We start from the raw sequence: 25,516 nt of genomic DNA, 5'->3' as shown, positions 1-25,516 counted from the left end.
ACATGCTTGTCTCCATGGAGATGTCATTGCTTTGCCACAGTTTGATATTATGATTATTTATTTTGTATGTGTTCAGTTACATATGGTTTTATTACTCAAAAACACTTGAAAAACATACATTCTTACTGCGAGGAGTCACCTTTCCACAGATCTGAACTGTAACTTGTCTCCATGGAGCTAAATGAATTAAACTTAGACTTGGACAAACTTTATTGATCCACATGGGAAATTACTTAAAATAATGCTATAGTGTGGAACATTCTGGGGCAAAGCACAGGGTTCCCACTCTTATTCACTTTCCATGACTTTTTCATGACCTAAAGTGAATTTTCCATGACTTTACAGCACTTACATGCGTAGAATTGATCAGACTTTTAGGGCTAAATATGAAATGTTAACTCTTTCCACTCACCTTATGGTTTGGTATTAGAGTTTTTAACATTCAAAATCCTGTCAGTGCATTTATTGTCGTCTCTTTTAAACAAAAGGCGCAGACGTTCAGAGATAATCATAATAGTCTAATGAGAACTTAACAGAACACTCTAGTTGTGTGAAATAGATACAAAAATTCCATCACTTTTCCAAAACTTTCATCAAATTTACAACATTCATGACTTTAATTTAATTGTTCGTTTTTTTTCTTTTTCTTTTTGGATATTATAGTTGTGATGAGCAATGTAAAATAATTGTCTTTAAGTATCTGTTGATTATTGCATATGTAATTTATCATTTACTGTATGATAATGCAATTTATTACTTATGGAAACATCTGAATAAACTTATTCTCATCACTTTTCCAGGCCTTGAAAATGACATTTTCTCTTTCAGCAATAACATCTTCATGGAGGCAAGCAGATGACTGACCCTGCACCTAAAAAGTTACATAGAGCACCTTTAAACCCAATGATCTATGTATCTATTGAAACGTCAAAATTCATGGACTTGAATTGCATGAGTGCCTTGGCCGTGGTCCATCTCTGCTTTACAGTTGTTTCTAATTTATACATTTCTTCCTTCATACCTTGTTTTGAGTATTGTTTTAAAAGTATAAACATTAATTTAAGTAGATCACTGTTTACAGGCATATACATAAACAGGAGTAATTGTTATAAGCAGTGACGGGAAGAATAACTGAACATTAATTATGTTACTGAATACCTACAGTAAAATGTATTTTGTATTGCATTCTGATACATGGTCCAGTCAGAGTAATGTACTCTGAATATTTGAAATACTTTTACATCAAGTTTGTGTTTTAAATTATAAAGTAAAGACGCAACATAGCATTAAAACAGCTTTATATTTGTTTCACTGTTTGTTATACATTTCTTTTCACTAATTAGAGCAGGAAAAATCACACATGGACTCAAAACGAGACAAGTTTTTCAGATTTTTCTCACTAGCTATGTGCAGTTTGGAGCTGATATTTTGACATCAAATACTGCAATATGTTTCTTAGATTTTAGTAAAGTGACTATATTCTGAATAACAAGAAATGAAAGAGTAACTGGACCTGAATAGTTACTTAAAGGTGCAAAGGTGTGTAACTTTTCTGGTGGAGGGTCCGTTATTTACTCTGCTTTGTCCAGAACGCTCCACAGTGTTGCTTTAAATGTAACAATCTCCATGGACACCCCACCAAAAATGATACCACCAAGCCAAGTTACATGTCAGATCTGTGGAGAGGCGACCCTGCTTGTGTTTTTTAAGCAATAAACACACCGGTAATTGAATAAATGCAAAATAAATCAGTTTAACACTACTATGGAACATTTTTAAGTGTTAAAATCTCCATGGAAATAAATCAAATGACAGACCCTCCACCAGAAAAGTTACACAATGCACCTTTAAAATGAGTATATATAGTACGTGTGTTCAGTTATTTCCTAGCACTGGTTAGCATTTAGCAAAATACTGGAAATTATCTTTAGTGATTAAAAAGGCCACAAAGGGGAAAAAAAAATAAAATTACTTATTCACTAATAGCAGGGCTTAGATAAATTGGCTTTAATATCATATAATAACTATAATTTGGAAATATATGTGACACCAATTGCCCTAAACACTTTTTACTAACTAGCTAACAGGCTAACAAGCTAACTAGCGCTCTATAATCTAATTGCTAGAGGTACAGTGTATAAATATGTTTCTTTAATATTTATTTTTCTTTAATATATATATTACATTGATTAATCATGTTATTACTGAGGCAGAGATAAAGGCTTTCTTTGTTTATAATTCGCTACAGCACCTAGCCTGTTGTGCTAACCTGTTTTTGTATATTGGTAAAGCACTTACAGAGTCATCTTAGCATTTAGCAAAGGAGATAGCACAATTGTATAGACATCCCTTATATTTCTTTATAGTTAGGCCTGTCACAATAATTACCATAGACTAATCGAAATAATAATAATATATGAAAGTTGGAAGTATATTTTAGGGGTCAATATTTATCTTGGATACTATTTTTGAGTAATTTTTTTGGATATATGATATGATTTGAGCCATAGAAGGTTGAATTAAACTGTCTAAACTGTTTTATTTTACTTTTATTGTATTTATTTAACAATATTGTACATTTAGAATAGTTTTTGTGGTTTAAATCTCTTGGGTTATTGTGTCAGCGGTAAAGATGTAATGATATCCAAATCTTTCAATACGATATTTTCACGGTACAATGTTTTGTGGAGGCTAAAAAAACTGTTAATATGGGACTTTTTCCTCTTAAAATGCCTTGACAAGACTTAATCCAAAGAACTACGATTTCAAAGTGCTTAGAACTGTGATTTGTTCATGTAGTCTGCACTGAAACAGAGCAAAGGATCATGGTCTATGTAGTTCCTTCTGTTTTTTGTTTGTTTTTTTTAGCTATTTCTGCACCATAACTCTTAATTTAAGCAAAGAGTCTTGTAATTTGATATATTGTCATGGTTCACGATATTACTGTGAGTAGGGTGACCAGATTTTCAAAACCAAAAACTGGGACACTTTCGGCTTGTGGTGGTTGGTAATAATAAAATTGTGAAATGAGTGCGTAATTAAGAAAAATTGTTCTACACTTGGCCCCATCATGACAAACATGAGTCAGTATAGTCACATTTTCTTTGTGTTTTAATCATTTTTAATCAGCTTTTCTGCATTTTAATGAACTAAATGACAATTTATGCATCTTTTTACAGTTGGCAGGGATCAGATTGGTCAAAAATAGGGACATCTGGGACATAAAACTGGGACTAATCACTAGTTTTGGATAAATTTGCTGGGACAGGGGACACAAGTCTCAAAACTTGGACTGTCCCGGGTAAATAGAGACGTCTAGTTGTGAGAATTTTGATGATACGATATCACGATATTTCGGTTCTTGTTACATCCCTAATCAGTGGTATAAATTAGTTTCAATATTATCGTTTATCGTGTATAGTTTCTTCAGCAATATATTAAACTTCAAAAAGTATTTTTGTGACAGACCTAGCTATTGTTCAAATATCGTCCGAATCACTCAAAACAAAATGGTGAAATGTAAAATTGTGCGTTTGCTGCGGACTGTAAACTATTAAAAGTTTGGATGTGTGTATGGCTTATTCAGTGCTTATATTATTTGCTTATAAATAACAGTGTTAGATCATTTTAGCCCAATTTCTGGCTGTTAAAGGTACATTGTGTAACTTTTTTGGTGGAGCGGCCATCAAATGTTTCATGGAGATGTTATTGTTTTGTTTTGGAATGTTTCACAGTGTGGCATTAAACCTTTGTATCGTCATGGAGACCAAACCAGCCCAAGTTACAGGTCAGATCTGTGAAGAGGCAGTAATAATGCCAGGTTTACTCTGTATTTTTGAGCACCTGTAACTGAACTGTTGTTTAATGTCATACTGTGGAACATTCCAGAGCAGTGACATCTCCATAGAAACAAGCAGGTGATGGACTCCCCAACCAAAAAGTTACTCAGTGCACCTTTAACGCATTTACTCGATCTGTTAAAACACTTGGAGTTTCCTGGCTTTAGCATTAGTTCACTGAAAATACAAAATAAAGAACATTTGACCGTGAGAGTTTTTTGGGGTGTAAGGGGATCATTGATAGTTGGGTTTTTCGGGGAAGGTGCAGCCGACTCTTCTGATGATGACGTTGGCTGCGTAGTGCCCAGCGCGAATGCATTCCTCCAGAGACTGCTCCTGAACCTGTGCAGACAGGAATCCTGCAGAAACAACAAAGAACAGAAAGAAATGATGTTTAAATTTCCTATATTACACAAAATTGACTCTTATGAGGGTTAAAAGATCCCTATGACACTATTCTCTGTGAACTCCATAAACCTTCACTAGAATCATTTGTATAATTTTAGCCCTGGAATTGTCAATTTGTATTAAACTAAAAATAAAAAGAGCTGTCAACTTGAAAACTACAGCTTCATGACATCACATGGTGGAACAGAGCATTCTGAGCTTTGGAGATTTAGAAAAATGATTAATACACGATTGCTCAAACATCTACGAATGAAACAAAACACAACTTTAGGTCTATTTTTGATGAGGCAACAACATTATAACATGGGTTAAAGCTCTCAAGACTTCATTCTGTGTAATATGGGACCTTCTAGTAGTTAGTAAGCCGGAATCATTCTTAAAGGGACAGTCCGGAACTTTGAACATAGGGCCTCATTTCCTAGTGAGCCAGAGTGTTAGAGACGTGTGGAGACACTTTTTTAAATATTCCATCCAGTCCTTGTATTTGCAGAGGTCTCTGGTGCTAGACTAGTGCATGTCAGTGGTCATAGTTATCCTGCCACTAAAATAGTCTTACCCACTCCACAAAACACCTGAAGCAAATCTATTATTACACCAGACTGTCGATGTAAATGTCTGTGTTGATAGAATAATATCTGAACTAAAACTAACCATGTTGAGGGACTATTTTCTCATATATCAGTCCGCCACTGCCAAGCTTTCTATCAGGAAGTACAACTCACTGCTGCAGCTCAGACATAAATCCTTCAAATGCAAGGTTGGTTTTACTTCTACAATTATTCTATCAACACAGACATTTACATGGACAGTCTGGTGTAATAATAGATTTGCTTCAGGTGTTTTGTAGAGTGGGTAAGACTGTTTTTAGTGGCAGGATAACTATGGCCATTGACATGCACTAGTCTAGCACCAGAGACCTCTAATAAGTCCAAAATTCCGGACTGTCCCTTTAATTAATAAAATTATGTGTAAACTTAAACCAACACAGTACTGCTGCTGCTGCTCGTGGTGGTATTATCAGCAGTATAAAACACAGATTTAATTTAAACATTTTGTTGTAAATTACCTCCAACGAAAGCATCTCCAGCTCCGTTTGTGTCCACGATGTCGTTTTGGTCGATGTCCAGAACTGGGAAATTGATGGCTTTGTCTCCTGTGAACAGAGGAAAGATGCAAATTTAATAGGTTACTGCTATACTGTGGGACAATCTAAAAAAAACCAATAACATCTATATGGAGACAGCCACCAGAAAAGCTACACAGTGCAGCTTTAAAATGTGTAATTCATTTTTTAAAATGATTTTCTTTGGTCTATACCGCGTCCTGTGTGTTTGAAACTGTTCTAATACGTCCTAATTAAAAGTGTAGGAACCTGTGTTCACTGCTCTCGGTGTAATTGTGCTTTGAAGACATCAGTGACGTGCTAATGACATGTCACAGCAGCAGACAGCTCTTTTAATCAGTGCAGTTTCCACAGCAGTGAGCCCAGAGTTACAGACACGTGTTCAAATACTGTCCATCAGGTCCACTAAACAACACCAAATCACACTATGGAAATAATTGCCCCGGAGTTCAAAGTCAAACCAGAGCCAAATGACCTGGATTTATGATATGCAAAGCTGTGGGGTATAAGTGTTCAAAGAAAGGCTAAAATATGTGAAATATATGAAGTAATTGCATGGGAATATTGACTACTACTACTGCTACTGCTACTACACTCTACACTTTTTGTTTTTTGAGCTCAGTTCATATCGTGGGATTTTAACCAACTAAAAAGTGCAGCATGTGCAGTTCAAAGGACAAAACTAAGGGACCGTTGGATTTGGTGAAATTAACCGTTTGTTTTTCCCGTATCCATGGAGCTAAGGAGCTTGCTATGGACATTTCAGATGCTACAGGCTTTTTGCTAGCCTGATTCATCAGCCGGTTTCACTTTGTGGAAACCGTCTGACCTCATAGCATGAGGATTTGTTCGCTCAACAGCAGGTGGGTTTTTTTTTATTTAACCAATCGCTGCTGTTTGGTAGTGACGTATGTAATGCACCAAATCCCGTAGGAAGAAAGGCAATAACATCTTTAACCTTGATAAAATTCACCAAACATTCTCTTTGTTCCGGCTTTAAATCCTCGATCTCGGGAATCGTTGCCAACACAGAATGTCTTCATCTACATCCATCTCGACCGCTTTGTTTACTGTTCTGCTGTACCACAAAATGGACCCAGACAGGCGCTTGAGTTTGACGTCATGGCTTCACAGATCTTCACTGATTGGCCGGTGCGTGATCTACAACTTCCAGGGTTCTTGCAAACCATCTAGTGTATTTCCGATTCCTGACCTAGTCACTGGAGAGAAATAAAATTGAGCCTGGCTAGCTTTTTTCACCATGTGTGGCAACAAATGTGGTAGAAGACCTTCCAGAAGAAATACTTTGAGTGAATTAGCACAAGGGACTACTGGATTGTGTGAAATTAACTGTTTGTTTTTCCCCAAATAAGATGCTACAGGCTTTTTACACCATATGTGGCAGAAGACCTTCCGTCGGAAATACACAGAGTCCTTCCAGAAGAAATCATCATCTGCATTTGTTCTTCAGATAGATCAAATTTTTTCTCTGGGGCCAAATTTTGGCTCCTGACTGTGAAGGGGGGTGGGGTCAGGTTCCTCTATACTTTGAAAACCGCCGCACTTTTCTTTACATATCAGACAAACTGCACGCTCCTTACACTGAACAAAAAAATAATCGGTCGTCCACTGTTCTTTGAAAACTCTGCGCTCTCTGTCAACTTTTTATACTTTAACACTCGCCATTTTGCTGTCCTTTAGTGCACTACAGAACTTTGCGTGTGCATCGACTGTCACTGTTTGATCTCGAGTTTGTCAGATGACGAAAATTTGGCAACAAATGTTAATACCCATCCATCCATTTTTGTCCGCTTATCCGGGGCCGGGTCGCGGGGGCAGCAGCCTAAGCAGGGACTCCCAGACTTCCCTCACCCCAGACACGTCCTCCAGCTCCTCCGGGGGGACCCCGAGGCGTTCCCAGGCCAGCCGAGAAACACAGTCCCTCCAGCGTGTCCTGGGTCTTCCCCGGGGCCTCCTCCCGGTGGGACATGCCCAGAACACCTCCCGAGGGAGGCGCCCAGGAGCATCCGGAACAGATGCCCGAACCACCTCAACTGGCTCCTCTCGACGTGGACAAATGTTAATACGTACTAATAATTTAAATATAAATATAATCAAGGTGAAACTAAAGAGTGGCAGTAGCACTTTTATTACAGATGTTCAATATTACAACCTAAAATTGTAAGACGCATTATGTTTTTCAAAAAGTTTAAAGACAAAAGTACAGCTACTTTTCTCGACTACAATTCTATTTCTTGCGGTTGGTGGGTAAAAAAAAAAAAAGGTTGAACATTTGGTTGTTGACGTCTATTGCTGTTACTGCTACTGTTACTACTACCCCTACTATTACCACTACTGCAAACGCTCCTACCACTACCACCCACGTACAATTATCAGCAGTTCTTCAAAGGGATTAAAGGCACTCTGTAAAGACCACATTAAATCAGGAGCTTATGTCTGAAGCAGTGGGAAACAAGCGGAGATGTTACTTCAAAGTATGAGGGTCCTGGATCACAGAGGTGTGGGAGGACACTACACGGACCCGAGGATGAAAGCAGAGCCCAGGAGGGGGGGGGGTCCAACCAGAGCTTTACTAATGACATACATAAACTACAGCATGGATAAACCCCGAGACCGCACAGACACTAAAACAGGTTTAAAGATGCACTATGTAACGTTTCTTCTTGTCTCCATGGTGACGTTATTGCTCATGCCAATGTTCAACAATATGACAAGAACATAAACTCTAAGGATAAGCCAGAGACCACACAGAGACCAAACCAGGACTATAAAGGTGCACTGTTGGGCAAGTTACTCCAAAACTGTGATGTGTTATTTATGACTTGTTACTGTCATTTCAAAGTAATTTGTTACATTATTTACAATATTACTGTGTTTAAAATGTAAAACATTACACGACTTTTACAGCACTTTAAGATACTCTGAACAAAATAACTGTTGCTGATCGTCAAATAACAATCAGCGAGTGAAGATGTTGAACTTTTACGCCGTATATGAACTAAACCAGGACTAAACCAGGACTGAACCAGGACTAAACCAGGACTGAACCAGGACTAAACCAGGAGGACTGAACCAGGACTAAACCAGGACTGAACCAGGACTAAACCAGGAGGACTGAACTAGGACTAAACCAGGACTGAACCAGGACTAAACCAGGACTGAACCAGGACTAAACCAGGACTGAACCAAGGACTGAACCTAGGACTGAAACAGGACTAAACCAGGACTAAACCAGAACTGAACCAGGACTGAACCAGGACTGAACCAAGGACTGAACCTAGGACTGAAACAGGACTAAACCAGAACTCAACCAGGACTGAACCAGGTTTAAACCAGAACTGAACCAGGACTGAAACCAGGACTGAACCAGGACTGAACCAAGGACTGAACCTAGGACTGAAACAGGACTAAACCAGGACTAAACCAGGACTGAACCAGGACTGAATGTCAGGACGGGCCTGGAGGTGAGCCCACATAGACCGTTGGGTGACCACAGGTGAAAGGACCAGTGCAGAGCTCCAAGCCCCACGGGGCTAAGAGCAGCTGTTGCTCGGGGTTTTCCCTCTCGTCTCTCAAGTCCAAGATTAGTCCTGGCTTAGTCCTGGTTCAGTCCAGGTTCAGTTTGGGGTTTAGCCCTGGTTTAGACCTGGTTCAGTCCTGGTTTACTCCGGGGTTAGTTTTGTTTTAGTCCTGGTTTAGTCCTGTTTTAGTCTTGGTTTAGTCCTGTTTTAGTCCTGGTTCACTTCTGGTTTAGTCCTGGTTCGATCCTGATTTAGACCTGGTTTAGTCCTGGTTTAGTTCTGTTTTAGTCCTGTTTTAGTCCTGGTTCAGTCCTGGTTTAGATCTGGTTCAGTTCTGGTTCAGTCCTGGTTCCAGCATCATTTTGAGTAAAAAAAACATCAAATATTACAGATTTTTACTGGGCCGGTGCCTTTATGTTTGTTTGGGGCGAGTTCATCACATCAATGACGTCACGAATCTCGTACCCCCACTTAAAAAAATCCCCACTACACCACAAAATATTATCCTATATATTATCCTATATATTATTATTATCCTATATATATCTACAGAAATATAGTAAAGTAAAAATGTATATATGAAGTTGTCTAGCTGTAAAATGTACAAAAGTAAATTACACCTAAATCCAACTTAAATCAAAATCACATGGAGAAGAGGATCTGCTAATTAATGACTTTCTATGTTTAATTAAAAGCACAGACAGAGACAGACTCCTTCAGTTAAAACAGATGAAAATGTGTTAATAAAACAGTACAGTCTGGAGGACATGTACAGTTTGTGGCTGTGAACCAAAAGCTGTTAGAGCTTTTGTTCGCTCATCGCATATTTGGTTACAATTCTGAATGGAGAAAAAACAAGTCATAATTTGGCAAACGCAAAATACATCTTATGAAATATAATAGAAGCTGATAAACAATTAATAAAAATACTCTAATGAGACGTGTTTTTCACCTCTCAGAGCTAAGTCACACCCCCTTCAGAGCGCTAATGAAACTGCAGCACGTCGCATCAGGTTTGTCAAGTTGTTGTGTACAGTTTTGGATCGTGGTTTGGTATATTTATGAAGAATTGTTGCGTTGGAGCTGTTTAAGTCCTTGTTTAGACCTGGTTTAGTCCTGGTTCAGTCCTTTTTTAGTCCTTTTTTAGTCCTGATTTAGTCCCGGTTCAGTTCTGGTTTAGTCCTGCTTTAGTCCTGGTTTAGACCTGGTTCAGTCCTGTTTTAGTCCTGGTTCAGTCCTGGTTCAGTCCAGGTTCAGTCCTTTTTTAGTCCTGTTTTAATCCTGGTTCAGTCCTGGTTTAGTCCTGCTTTAGTCCTTCTTTAGTCCTAGTTTAGTCCTGGTTCAGTTCTGGTCCAGTCCTGGTTTAGTTCTGGTTTAATCCTGGTTTAGTCCTCCTGTTTTAGTCCTGGTTTAGTCCTGGTTCAGTTCTGGTTCAGTCCTGGTTTAGTTCTGGTTTAATCCTGGTTTATTCCTGTTTTAGTTCTGGTTTAGTCCTGGTTTAGTCCTGGTTCAGTTCTGGTTTAGTCCTGTTTTAGTCCTGTTTTAGTCCTGGTTTAGTCCTGGTTCAGTTCTGGTTCAGTCCTGGTTTAGTTCTGGTTTAATCCTGGTTTAGTCCTCCTGGTTTAGTCCTGGTTCAGTTCTGGTTCAGTCCTGGTTTAGTTCTGGTTTAATCCTGGTTTAGTCCTCCTGGTTTAGTCCTGGTTTAGCCCTGGTTTAATCCTGGTTTAGTCCTGTTTTAGTCCTGTTTTAGTCCTGGTTTAGTCCTGGTTCAATCCTGGCTCAGTCCTGAATAGTGTCTGTGAGATCTCTAAATTACTCAAACATGCACAGATGACATTTAAAACCTCTCGATTTTTCATAACAACAGCACATACCACATTTTAATTTCTTTGTAATTCTACTCAGATGTGCTCTTTGTGAACTCAAAGATAAGATGATAAACAAACACACGTCACATTTTTTTACACAGAATCTCAGAGTATTCAAATTACTACACAAATACATTTACAAAGTCTTTATTTTGAGTGGCAATTTAAGAGAACAAATTCCAAAGATCCTAATAAGATGGTGGAAAAATAAATATAATTTCTTTTAAATGATCAAGTCATCAATGTTTTAAATGGCTCATATTTCACTATTGTCTGATCTACTGTGTGTTATAATGTTTCCTCATCACAAACAGACTTGGAGTTGTGTTTTGTTTCATTCACACATGTTTAACACACAAATTTTACAGAATTTAGGCTCAGTTCTTCTCTCAAACACCCTGTTCCACCTTATGATGTCATGTGGTACAGGAAGTGCTGCACTCCTTAGACTTAGCTAGGGCTGAACGCTTTTAAGAAAAACATTAATTGGGATTTTTCTGGCAGATATTGCGATTTCAATTTCATCCACAATTTTTTTCAAATCAAGTTTCAGTGCACATGAACATTTGCAAACATCACGGAAACTTACATCATACCAGAGTCCTGCACCGATGATTTGACGCTGGACTGTTTGTGCACATTTGTTTATGTTTTACAGCAAAATAAACTTAAAACCACATGACTAATTTGCATAAACTAGCGGTGGAAAAAACAGCTTCGCTCCTTGTCCTGATGCGGTTCAGCTTCTGTCGGACTAAAGGACACGACTCAGTGGAATATGAGTGTTCTTTCTGTGACAGAGGATGTGCTGCTGATGGTGAGTCTGTTCTGTGCTTGTGTCACGTTGGAGATGGTTCATGTTAAACTTTACACAAATGCCAGGTTTAAGTCCTTGCCTCCTTGTGTTGTGGTGGTGGATTACTTTGTGGTGCATAGACCCATAAATCAAAAATGACGGCGACAAGGTGACGGGGGCAGTGTTTGTTGAGTCGACGTAGGACTAAACTTCGCCCTTAAAATTGGGCTTTAGGAGCACTGCAAAAAACGCAGCTTTGACGCTCCCAAAATCGTGTTGTCTGAGATCGTGATTTTCGGTCCCAAACGATAGATCGTTCAGTCCTAGACTTAGACAAACTTTATTGATTCACAAGGGAACTTATTTGGACACAGTAGCTCTCACAATATAATATAATAACAAAGAGAAAAAAATATATATAACAACTACTTTCTTCATTATTTGTCTCCAAAACCAAAATGAAAAAACAGATAACAGCCTTTTGACTTAAACTGTGACGCCAGACTTTTATGCTGCACACGGACTGAATCAGGACTAAACCAGGTCCGTGACCAGACCGGGACTAAGACCGGGACTGAGACTGGAACTGAAAACAGTTTAGTCCTGGTTCAGTCAGTTTTGCGGTGCAAAAGTCCGGCATCACAGTTTAAGTCACATAAACGGGAAACGGCTGTTATCAGTTTTTTCCATTATTCATTTAAACACAAAATCGAAAACTGAAAAAAAACGAATCGTTATCTGTTTTTTTTTTCATTTTGGTTTTTGAGACAAATAATAAAGAAAATTGTTGTTTTTTCATTTTCTTCTTTTTGCTTTTATATTGAAAAACGAATGAACGAATGATACACGAATTGACCTTTGATAGAAACATTTGGACGATTTCAGTCCTAAAATTTCCACTTTCAACTGAACTAAAGATAAAAGATATCTGTTAGCTAAAAAAAAAAAAACTACCATTACATCACAAGGTTGAACAGAGCATTTTGAGCTTTGGAGATGCAGACAGACTAATAATAAAAGATTTTTCAGACATGTGTAAATGAAACAAAACACAACTCCAGGTCTGTTTTTTGGATGACACTTAAGTTTAGGGACCACATATTAATCGTTAACTAAGTGCCAATTGATATGCCAATTAGCTGTTAATTAGATATTAGTTGGTATTTATCAAACACTTATTAATGCTTATTAAGATGTCAGTGTATGTACAGAAACATCTACTGTAATCCCCACTGCTGTAATGGGAAGAAAATAGATCATGGCTTAACAAAATACAGCCTTAAACAAAAATACATTGAAAGTACTTTATAAATACAAACAAACATGTAATTATTATGCACTTTACTATTAACTAGCTATTAATATTTGGTCTTTAATCTGAAGTGTTATCCTTTTTTGATGACGTAACAACATTACAACCATACATCTATATCCATTTATGGTATTATAGGACCTTTAAACTAATATAAACGTACTAAAAAGGTCCTAAAAGTTCACTACGACTAACATTAATAGCAAAATCACTGTATTTTGCTTATAAATTTCAGCACATTGCCTCTTTACCTGCAGGTGTCAAAAACAGTGGACAGCTTGTGCCTCCGCGATCCAAATTTACCAGGTTACATCCCTCACGGAGCGATGACAGCTGCGCGCGTTGGAAATAGAAGGAGCTAACCGCCTATAAACTCTGAGCTCTCAGGGTTAGCAATGCCACCTTCTCAAAACACATCACATCTGTCACCACCACCCGAGTTTGTGCAGGGAGGAGAAAGTTCAGCCTGCTATTCCAGTTATTATAGAGTTTGATTGACACGTTAACTTGGGTTATACACTCCGAAAATCCCCCCGCGTCTCAAACAAAGAGCTCATTGGTGAATATCTGTCATGGAAATGCTAATAAAGTGGAGAAATGCAGCCAGAAGCTCCGTAGATGTTGTTTTTATTGGATGTGCGTTGTAACTCAGCTAGACTCATAACATAAGTCAACCTAATATTGTTTTCAATCAATAAATTTCACGTCTTCTGTCCTCGTGTGACATTAAAAGTGCGTTTTGTATGTTTTCTGATGCTCGCCCGTCTCCGTGGAGTTGCTCTTGTTTTGTTTGGAACGGTATTTCACTTTATCTATTTATGTCTATCAATTCAGACGAGTTTATCGAGGTATATTTTGATTAGCGATTAAATCATGCGTAATAGAATAAATGCAAGAGGTTTAATGCCATAAATGTGACAAAAGCAAAGCAACAATCGTGGGAAAAGTTACCTAGTGCAACTTTAATAGATGATAACGTTGTTTTTTTCTGGTCTATGTTGTAATGTTGTTTGCTCGTCAAAAACAGACCTGGAGTTGTGTTTTGTTTGTTTTTTCACACATGTTTAACTCACAAATCAAGTTATTTTTCTCTCGAACTGAAAACACTCTGTACCACCTTGTGATGTCATGTGGTAATACAGGAAGTGCTCCATACACGTTCACGAGAATCATTTTGATGAGCTTATAGATGTAGACAGACTAATAATGCAGGATTAGGTCTAAACCAGATCTAATCCAGGTTTAAACCAGGACTATTCCAGGTAGGTCTAAACCAGGTCTATAACAGGACTATTCCAAGTCTAAACCAAGTCTAAACCAGGTCTAAACAGGTCTAAACCAGGACTATTCCAGGTCTAATCTAGAGCTAAACCAGGCCTAAACCAGATCTAAGACAGGTTTAAACTAGGTCTAAACCAAGCCTAAGACAGGTCTAAACCAGGTCTAAATTAGGTCTAAACCAGGTCTATAACAGGAGTATTCCAGGTCTAACCCAAGTCTAAACCAGGTCTAAACCAGGACTATTCCAAGTCTAAACCAAATCTAAACTAGGTCTATAACAGGCCTATTCCAGGTCTAAACCAGATATAAACCAGGTCTAAACTAGGTCTAAACCAGGTCTAAACTAGGTCTAAACCAGGTCTAAACCAGGTCTAAACCAGGTCTAAACCAGGACTATACCAGATCTATAACAGGACTATTCCAGGTCTAATCTAGAGCTAAACCAGGTCTAAACCAGGTCTAAACCAGGTCTATAACAGGACTATTCCAGGTCTAAACCAGGTCTAAACCAGGTCTAAACCAGGTCGAAACCAGGTCTAAACTTGGTCTAAACCAGGTCTGTAACAGGATTATTCCAGGTCTAAACCAGGACTAAACCAGGTCTAAACCAGGCCTAAAACCAGGTCTATAACAGGACTATTCCAGGTCTAAACTAAGACCAAACAGGCATTCTGAGGGTCGCCTCTCCACAGATCTAACCTATAACTTGGTCTGGTTTGGTCTCCTTGGTCTTTGGTCTTGGTTTGGTTTAATGCCATACCGTGAAACATTCCAGACGAAGGAACAACTGCTCCATGGAGAAAAGCGTTTGACGGGCCCTCCACCGGAAAAGTTACACAATGCACCTTTAAGCGTAAACATTATAACAGTACCACACAAGTTTGTTTATAACTCTGATAGATTTTTTTCATTTGTCTTCATCATCGCGAGATTGGACTTACGCCTTTGTAGAGGTCTAGACTGTCCGTGTTTATACAGGGCAGTAATTTATGTGTGATTTTCCAGTTTAGATACACAACAAAACAATTCCCACACAGTAAAAGAAGAAGACAAAGTGGCTGGAATCTGAGCCCTTTCTTTGGGTAAAGCTGTTTAATTCTTTCTTTCCTTTGGCAGCAAAAACACGTGTAATTGGGTGTTTAAAAAAATTGTATCTTTGCTGAATATTTGTTTTTCTGGAAGCCAAACGTTGTATAGCCACATCATGGAAATCAGATATTCCTTGTACTGCTTCTCAGCGGTTCAAAGGAATGACTTTTTATCTGGCACTGGAAAAGATAAACTATTGAGTTTTAGGAAATATGGGCAAAATTCTACAACTTTCTGACTGATGGCTGAATAAATTATACTGATTCATTTGTTATTTTTATCATGTATTTTATCATTTTTATTACAGTTTTTTGTTATGGACCATCTTCTTTACTATCATTATTATATTCATGTGCCTTTTTTGGTTTTGTTCGTGTTATTAAATGGGAATATATATAATAAATCAATTAACACATGTTTAAAAAAATAAAAAGAGAGAGAGAGAATCGCCTTTACAGAGGTCTAGAACAAGTCTTTCAAACTTTCATACTAAAAACCGCCAAAGAAAAGATTTGGCTTTCCAAGTACTACCAGATCTAGTCTAGGACTATTCCAAGTCTAAACCAGGTCTAAACCAGGACTATTCCAGGTCTAATCTAGAGTTAAATCAGGTCTAAACTAGGTCTACCATGTCTAAACCAAGTCTAAACTGGGTCTAAACCAGATCTATAATAGGACTATTCCAGGTCTAATCTAGGTCTAATCCAGGTCTATAACAGGATTATTCTAGGTCTAAACCAGGTCTAAATCAGGTCAAAACAAGGCCTGTAACAGGACTATTCCAGGTATAAACCAGGTCTAAACCAGGTCTAAATCAGGTCTAAACCAGGTCTAAACCAGGTCTAAACCAGGTCTAAACCAGGTCTAAACCAAGTCTAAACCAGGTATCAACCAGGCCTATAACAGGACTATTCCAGGTCTAATATAGGTCTAAACCAGGTCTATAACAGGATTATTCCAGGTCTAAACCAAGTCTAAACCAGATCTAAACCAAGTCTAAACCAGGTCTAAACAAGGCCTATAACAGGACTATTCCAGGTCTAAACCAGGTCTAAACCAAGTCTAAACCAGGTCTAAATCAGGGCTATAACAGGACTATTCCAGGTCTAAACCAAATCTAAACCAGGTCTAAACCAGGTCTATAACAGGACTAAAACAGGTCTAATCTAAGTCTAAACCAAATTTATAACAGTATTATTCCAGGTCTATAACAGGACTATTCCAGGTCTAAACCGAATCTACAGCAGGTCTAAACCAGGTCTAAACCAGGACTATTCTAGATCTAAACCAAATCAAAACCAAGTCTAAACCAGGTTCAAATCAGGGCTATAACAAGACTATTCCAGGTCTAAACCAAATCTAAACCAGGTCTATAACAGGACTAAAACAGGTCTAATCTAGGTCTAAACCAGGTCTAAATCAGGTTTATAACAGGACTATTTCAGGTCTAAACTAAATCTAAACCATGTTTAAACCAGGTCTAAACCAAATCTAAACCAGGTCTAAACTTGGTCTAAACCAGACCTATAACAGGACTAATCTGAGTCTAATCTAGTCTAAACCAGGCCTAAACCAGGTCTATAACAGGATTATTCCAGGTCTACACTAGGACTATTCCAGGTCTAAACTTGGTCTAAAATTGGTCTAAACCAAGTCTATAGCAGGACTATTGCAGGTCTAATCTAGTCTAAACCAGATCTAAACCAGGTCTATAACAGGACGTTTCCAACCAGGTCTAAAAGTGGACTACATCCTTCCTACTGTAGTTCTAAACAAGAAACCACCCAAAGGCGGACAGAAAAGTGGCTTTAAATTAGCCAAACCACAAACCGAAGATTTGTCAAAGCGTCACCTGCGTACCACCAGTATTACACGCACCCCAGTTTGAGAAACACTGGTCTAGACTGTCCGTGTTTACACAGTGAGGTAATTTATGTGTGATTTTCCAGTTTAGATACACAACAAAACAATTCCCAGACAGTAAAAGAATAAGACAAAGTGGCTGGAATCTGAGCCCGTTCTTTGGCAAAGCTGTAATTGTCTGCTTTGTTCAGTCTCTCCTCATAACTCCCTCATTACGCCGCGTGAATGGCAGTGATTAAACTTAAGAAATTCTTTCAACACTAGTCGCTTTGAAACCAGTATCAATTAAGTCCTTTATTATTGGCTATTCTCCTGAACAATATCCACGCACAAAGAGAGAAAAGGAGAGAGAAGTGAGACCCACGGCGGAGGAAATGTGAAGGCCTTGGGTGTATTAGAACATGAACAAAGCGCGTTGTGTTAGACTGCTCTGTTCACTCTCAATCATACGAGCTTTCAATTGTTTTGCGTTGACAACAGACAAAACTACACGAGGTCTTTAATTTGAAATGGAGCGGAGTAAAAAAAAATAATAATCCAAACAGCTGTAGCGTGAAGTGAAAAGATATTTTAAGTTTTATGTATTTGAGGACTATTACAGGTCTAATCTAGGTCTAAACCAAGTCTATAACAGGACTATTCCAGGTCTAAACCAGGACTGTTCCAGGTCTTATAACAGGACTATTACAAGTCTAAGTGAGATCTAAATCAGGTCTAAACCGAGACTATTCCAGGTCTAAACCTAAGCTAAACCAAATGTAAACCATGTTTAAACCAGGTCTAAACCAGGACTATAACAAGACTATTACAGGTCTAATCGAGGTCTAAACCAGGTCTAAACCAGGACTATTCGAGGTCTAAAACAAATCTAAACCAGGTGTAAACCAAGTCTAAACCAGGACTATTCCAGGTATAAACCAAGTCTAAACCAGGTCTAAACCAGGCCTATAACATGACTATTACAGGTCTAACTGAGGTCTAAACCAGGTCCAAACCAGTACTATTCAAGGTCTGAACCAAGTCTAAACCAGGATTATTCCAGGTCTTATAACAGGACTATTCCAGGTGTAAACCCAGTCTAAACCACGTCTCAACCAAGTCTAAACCAGGTCTAAAGTAAATATGAAATGTTAACTCTTTCCACTCACCTTATGGTTTGGTTTTATAGTTTTTTAACATTCAAAATACTGTCAGTGCATTTATTGTCGTCTCTTTTAAACAAAAGGCGCAGACGTTCAAAAATAATCATAATAGCCTCATGAGAACTTAACAGAACACTTTAGTTGCGTGAAAGAGATACTAAAATCCTATGACTTTTCCAAAACTTTCATTGAATTTACAAAATTCCATGACATTTCCAGGCCTGTAAAATGACATTGTCACTTTTCTAGGATTTCAATGACCGTGGAAACCCTGGACTTAGTCCAGCGAACAGAGCCCGCCGGAAGTTGTCATTGCATTATCCAAACGTCTTCCTGGTTTGTGACGTAAGCTTGAATAGAATCTGTTGTGACTGGGGCAGGATCCTATGCACAGAATTGAGAAAAGAAAGTTTGGAGTGATCGAGAAACTTGTGAGGGGCTGGCGGAAAGCGGGGCTGGAGAACACAGCTTCACGGGAACCTGGAGGATGCATCATGAAACTGTCCTGAAATCACTGGATGGACAAAGTCTGGACTTCAGTGACACTTAAACCATCCTGTTCAAAAAGGCCGAAATAATTCTAACTGGAACTGATGCCGAGTTTGACGACAGCTACACAGAAGAGGAAGCGGTGCTCTGTTTACCTCCGGTGGTTGTGGAGTTGCTCAAAAGTGACACCGATGATGAAGAATTCAATGGATTCAGTGACTTGGAGTGAGATGGAGAGTTTGGTAAACTTGTTCTGTTGTTTATGTTATAGTTTAATCTGAAGAACTGTTCATATGTGACGTTAACAGTCTATTGTTCTCTGTTCTATTGTTATTACTATGTGAATATGATGAAATGTCGGTTCCTGGTCTCTGATTTTATAAAATACATTTCCCCCAAAAAGTGCGACTTATATATGACTTTTTCTTATTATTACGCTTTTTTTGTCTGGTGCGACTTGTACTCCGGAGCGATTTATAGTCCAAAAAATACAGCATTTAAAAATATGATCATTACTAATACATTACAGAGATAAACAATTTTGATTTCCATTAATTTCACAACATCTTAATATGTATTTGAGTAGATGTAAAAACACATTTAGTACTTTAGACACTTGTATCTATGGCATAATGCATCCTATTACAGGTAACGGCCCTCCTAATTAGCGAGTTCATCTCCCTTTAAACATTGCAAAGTGAACAGTGATAGCGTCTGGATAATTATTCCCACTTAACGGCGAGCCCTAATTAAACCATAATTTAAAAGCATCTACTTGTGTGTCTCTTTTGCATCTAATTTCACTTTCAATTTCACAATGTTGGAAATCTCAAACCTGGATTTGGTCCTGCTGATCCTTGGCCAAATTTGAGTCGAGCGAAGAACTCATTTTATTTCTTGGCAAACGCTGAAAGTTCAAATCCCTATCAGCATTACCATCTCACAATAATAGGAAGGAGTACATGTGTGCATAGTTAAGGTTACAGTCAATATCCTCCCAGCCAAACTTGAAAGAAAATACGCCAAAGAAGAAGCCAAGAAAAATGGGAGGAGGCTGCTTCGCGCTAATTGATTTTGTCTGAAGAGACGAGAGGAATGTAAACGTCCTTGTTATTAAGTGGGGAATTAAGACGGATCAGATAGAACCAAGAGAAGAGACGGACAAATCTGTGCGTAAAGATAGAAAAGGAGGAGTTTTTTTGTGGTGTCATGAAGGAAGGATGGAAGGGAACGTTTCAGAGCTCAGACTTTCTTTTTTTTTTTTAATATTATCCGTGCATCATTTGTTCATTTGCTTTTCAAAATAAAACCAAAAATAAGAAAATGAAAAAACAACAATTTTCTTCATTATTTGTCTCCAAAACCAAAATGAAAAAACGGATAACGATTTGATTTTTCAGTTTTTGACTTTGTGTTTAAATGAATAATGGAAAAAATTTAAACATTTCCCATTTTTGTGACTTAAACTGAGATGTCGCACTGAACTAGGACTAACACAGGACTAAAACAAGCCTAAACCAGAACTGAACCAGGTCTAAACCAGTCTCAGTCCTGGTCTGGTACCATTCTCTGTCCCGTCCCAGTCTCTGTCCTGGTTTAAGTCCCAGTCTCAGTCCCGTTCTAGTCCCTGTCTCAGTCCTGGTCTGGTCCCGGTCTAGTCCCTGTCTCAGTCCTGGCCTGGTCCCGGTCTCGGTCCTAAACCAGAACTGAACCAGAAGTGTCGGGTCGGCGTAGACTGTCAGGTGATCAGGACTGAGACCGGGACCAGACTTGCGACCCAGTCTTTGGGAAACGATGTACTAGATAACCAGGGCTGAAAGTAGTTTTAGTTTTTAGTGAGTACAATTACATTTTTTGTTTATATCCATTACATATGGTTATTGTTATTATTTTTCTTATGATTATTGTTTAAAAGTAAAATACTCTCATTTAGGCTACGTTCAGACTGCAGGGCTTAACGCTCAATTTGGATTTTTTTGTGTGTGAAATCCGATGTTTTTGCGAGGTCGTTCACATTTCCAATTAAATGTGACTTGTATGTGACTCCAGTTTGAACAGTAAATGGCCCAAAAGTGTCCCGCATGTGCACTGGAGACACGATGACGTCAACCGCAGCGAGCGTGCTCTGTGTTTACGGAAGTTGTCTAAACATGGACGCGAGCATTGAGCACCTGGAGATTTTAAAGTTCCTCTCGTACCGGAGCCAGAACATGAACAACTTAATTGTTTTAAGGAGGAGATTGAGAAGGAGAAGGACGAGGTTTTTGGCCTGTGGTGTTTTGTGGGGCAGCGGCAGCGACGTCCGTTGAAAGGAACGTGTGGATGTGGAGACGTAGCCAAGAGTGGTGAGTGGTGATGTGCTTCACTTCAGTGACACGGAGTTCATTAACAATTTTCTCCTACTTCAGCGCAGAATAGTGACGTTTGTGGCTTGTTGATGACGTGTAGGTGGATGAATGCACTTTGGCCGTTCACACTGAAGTCGCATGTCAAAAGATCAGATATGTATCGGTTTAGGACCACATATCCAAGTGTCCTGGGTCGCATTTGAAAAAATCGGATCTGTGTCGTTCAGACTGTCATTAAAAGATCAGATACAGGTCACATAGGGGCCAAAAAATCGGATTTGGGTCACTTCAGGCTGCAGTCTGAACACAGCCTTAATGTCATATTGAGAGAAAATCTAATTGCTCTGAGGCCATTGGTTGGGGGCTGCCTCTGAAACAGGTGTTCTGACTGTGAGCGGGGCTGCCTCTCCACAGATCTGATCTGTACCTTGGTCTGGTTTGATCTCAATGAAAATAGAAAGGTTAAATACCATACTGTGAAACATTTCAGACAAAGCAATAACATCTCCATGGAGAAAAACATTTGATGGACCCTCCACCAGAAAAGTCACACGATGCACCTTTAACCATCTTATAATGATTACAAGTTTTATTTTGAGTTTGTGTTTGAGTCGTCTTTATTGTCTTTCATTTGAGGAGCAGTGTCCTTTATACAATTCATTACACCTTAATCAATTCTGTCAATTCTGTCTCTCAACCCTTTTACCATCTTGATTTTAACACAAATGGAATGTGTTTTTACTGTTTTATCCCGGTAATAATCTCTCGAAATCTGGCGAAATAAAAGCGTATCAAAATGACATGTCTATTTGTGAACCCCCTCCTCATCTGTAATCACAGGAACACGACTGGCAGCGGCTGGATCTCACCGTGACAAATTACAAACAAAGCCGAGATCAAGTTTATTAGCTGCGCCGCCGCTGGGAAAATGGAAATCTTTAATTCCCTTTTTACGTTGACATTTATTTGGAGCGCGTGAAAAGTGAGACAGACCTCCAACAGACAGGCGCTGCTCCTGTCAGGGCATTTTATCATATTGGCCTTTGTTCAGGACATCAGAGGCTCTTTGTTTTGTAATGGGATCTGTATTCAACGTAGTTACACACACATCAGCCAAAACAATACGACTACTGACAGGTGGAGTTAATACCAAGTCTTATCTCGAACACGGGAGCCAGGGTCGGGTCGAGTTTTGCCCCTGTCGCCGAGCTGCGCGAACGTTTCAATTACAATTTCGACAGCGTTAATTTTACACCCGTATTGTGCTTGAGTCTGCGGTAGAAACGGTAAAAGGTCACATTTTTATAGAGCGCTTTTCCACCTTCAAGGCGCTCAAAGAAACCGCTCGCCCATTCACACTCGTCCGTTCTTCACAGGAGGCGGCGTGGGGTAAGTGTCTTGCCCAAGGACACAATGACCCTATTCATCTTGATCTGGAACCGCCGACTGAGCTAATGTCGCCCCATACAGTTATAATATATGACACCCGTGGATCATTGTGTTATAATCTGCACATTTTTAAATTGCAATGTTCATCTAAAACGTCTTAATAAAAGAAACAAGTCTGTGAAAAGAAAAAAAAAAAAAAAAGGATAACACCCGTTTCCCGTTTCTGTGATTTAAACTGCAATACGGGACATTTGTGCTGGACTATGGACTAAAACAGGACTAAACCAGGACTAAATCAGGACTAAATCAAGTCTAAACCAGGACTGACCCAGGACTGAACCGGTCTCAATCCTGGTTTGGTCACGGTCTCAGTCCCAGTCTCAGTCCTCATCTCAGTCCTGGTCTGGTCATGGTCTCAGTCCTGGTCTCAGTCCCAGTTTGGTCCCAGTGTCAGTCCTGGTCCCGGTCTGGTCCCAGTCTCAGTCCCGGTCTGGTCCCGGTCTCAGTCCCGGTCTCAGTCCTGGTCTGATCCCGGTCTCAGTCCTGGTTCCGGTCTGGTCCCGGTCTCAATCCTGGTTTGGTCACGGTCTCAGTCCCAGTCTCAATCCTCGTCTCAGTCTTGGTCTGGTCATGGTCTCAGTCCTGGTCTCAGTCCCAGTGGTCCAGTGTCAGTCCTGTCCGGTCTCAGTCTCTGGTCTGGTCCCCGGTCTCAGTCCCGGTCTCAGTCCTGGTCTGTCCCGGTCTCGGTCCCGGTCTCAATCCTGGTTTGGTCACGGTCTCAGTCCCAGTCTCAGTCCTCGTCTCAGTCCTGGTCTGGTCATGGTCTCAGTCCTGGTCTCAGTCCCAGTTTGGTCCCAGTGTCAGTCCTGGTCCCGGTCTGGTCCCAGTCTCAGTCCCGGTCTGGTCCCGGTCTTAGTCCCGGTTTGGTCCTGGTCTCAGTCCCGGTCTCAGTCCTGGTCACAGTCCTGGTCTCAGTCCTGGTCTGATCCCGGTCTCAGTCGTGGTTCCGGTCTGGTCCCGGTCTCAGTCCTGGTCTCAATCCTGGTTTGGTCACGGTCTCAGTCCCAGTCTCAGTCCTCGTCTCAGTCCTGGTCTGGTCATGGTCTCAGTCCTGGTCTCAGTCCCAGTATGGTCCCAGTCTCAGTCCTGGTCCCGGTCTGGTCCCAGTCTCAGTCCCGGTCTGGTCCCGGTCTTAGTCCCGGTTTGGTCCCGGTCTCAGTCCGGGTCTCAGTCCTGGTCACAGTCCTGGTCTCAGTCCTGGTCTGATCCCGGTCTCAGTCCTGGTTCTGGTCTGGTCCCGGTCTCAGTCCTGGTCTTAGTCCCAGTCTGGTCACGGTCTCAGTACTGGTTTGGTTCTGGTCTCAGTCCTGGTCTCAGTCCTGATCTCAGTCCTGATCAAACAACAGTGTATACGGGCACACCTACAGGCAGGTCCTGCCACTCAGTACTGGTTCAGTTCTGGTTTAGACCTGGTTTAGACCTGGTTTAGTCCTGGTTCAATCCTGGTTCTTCTGTATGCGGTGCAAAAGTCCGGCACTACAGTTTAAGTCACCAAAACGGGAAACATCCATTATCAATTTTTTCCATTATTCATTAAAACACAAAATCGAAAAATGAAAAAAACGAACCGTTATCCGTTTTTTAATTTTGGTTTTTAATAATTCACACCAAAATCTTGTCAAGGTATTTAAAAAGCAAAAAAGCATCCTATCTACAATTATATCAGCCTCTTCAAAAAAAAAAAAAAAAAAAAAAAAAAAAAAAAAAAAATCACAGTAAATATCGCACCGAGAGATTTGGATATCGTTCTATCCCTACAAGTTACAGGTCAGATCTGTGGAGAGGCGTAGGCTCACTGTCAGAATGCATGTTTTTCTAGGTACTTTTGCGCTATCAAACCACTTGTAATTTAATAAATGTAAGGTAGAGCTGTTTTAATGTCACACTGTGGAACATTTCAGGCAGAGCAATGACATATCTTTAAAATAGCTGTATATCGTGAGCGTACTTTTAACAAATTAACGCCAGCTTTTGAGACACTCTGATAATTGTACGAAAATGAAAAACACATCTTCTCCAGCACAAAGAACAGCTTCATACTCACCCCTCAGATATTTTTTTTTCTTTATGCAGCAATGAAAAGAACTCACTGTAATTCCACTTAACGAATGAACAATCTTCTCTGCCAATTAAGCGCCTCTGTCTGCAGTCCAAGTGCGTTTGATTCATGTATCGCTAATTGGAAATATATACGTTCAAACTGGGACCAAGCGCTCCCTTTTCAGATCCAACAATCATCAGTGAAAAGATATCACCGTGCCAATGTTAATGAGGAATTATTCACACATGTCAAAAGCAGTTCTCTAAAGTGAAAGTCTGCTGCGGCGCTGCTGAAAGAAACCGAATCTGGCTGTTTCAATGAGCGATTTGGTTAAAGTGTCCAAAACGCAGCATAACTTTTATAACTAGACAAAAAGAAAATAATCTGCAGAAAACTTTTGGGTAATTTCATCTTCTGAAAGGTCCTAGGTCACGCAAAATTTACTCTTGTGCGCTTTAAATCATGTTATAATGGTACCTGGGTTGTGTTTTGTTTCATTCCCACACATTTGAGTAAGTCGGATTATTTGGCAGTCTACATCTCCAGACCTCAAAACGCTCTGTTCCACCTTGTGATGTCATGAAGTGGTAGTTTTCAAGTCAACAGCTCCATTTTACCTTTTGCTCAGTAGAGATCGGCAATTCCAGGGCTGAAATTATCCAAATGATTCAAGTGAAGGTGTAAACACAGTGGAGCACTTCCTGTATTACCACATGACGTCACAAGGTGGAACAGTGTTTTGAGTAGGGATGTCCCGATCACATGTTTTTGCCCCCGAGTCCGAGTCCGAGTCGTTTGATTTTGAGAATCTGCTGATACCGAGTCCCGAGGATGTGTGCGGAGATCAGACTGTACTGATTTCATGTGTATTATTTCACTGAATTTGTGAAAAATCAAATGTCCAAAAAATTTTATTAACTTTTCTA

At 39.6% G+C, this 25,516-nt stretch overlaps 1 protein-coding gene across 2 annotated transcripts in view; it reads right to left on the bottom strand.

The window, feature by feature from the left end:
* Positions 1 to 1,281: 1,281 nt before the first annotated feature.
* Positions 1,282 to 25,516, bottom strand: part of LOC110160421 (adenosine kinase-like) — a 416,586-nt gene continuing 392,351 nt past the window's right edge. For both annotated transcript variants that reach the window (XM_055150301.1, XM_055150302.1), the window contains exons 10-11: positions 5,314 to 5,400; positions 1,282 to 4,198 (exon numbers count right to left, since the gene is read on the bottom strand). In XM_055150301.1, the coding sequence (XP_055006276.1) occupies positions 4,074 to 4,198; positions 5,314 to 5,400 (212 nt within the window). In that variant the 3' untranslated portion in view covers positions 1,282 to 4,073. The remainder of the gene's footprint in view (positions 4,199 to 5,313; positions 5,401 to 25,516) is intronic.

The sequence above is a fragment of the Boleophthalmus pectinirostris genome, unplaced genomic scaffold (genome assembly GCF_026225935.1).
Source record: "Boleophthalmus pectinirostris isolate CB_2022bp ecotype Guang Dong unplaced genomic scaffold, ASM2622593v1 HiC_scaffold_14, whole genome shotgun sequence".
Taxonomy (NCBI): Eukaryota; Metazoa; Chordata; class Actinopteri; order Gobiiformes; family Gobiidae; genus Boleophthalmus; species Boleophthalmus pectinirostris.
This window is presented reverse-complemented; position numbering and strand designations above follow the sequence as displayed.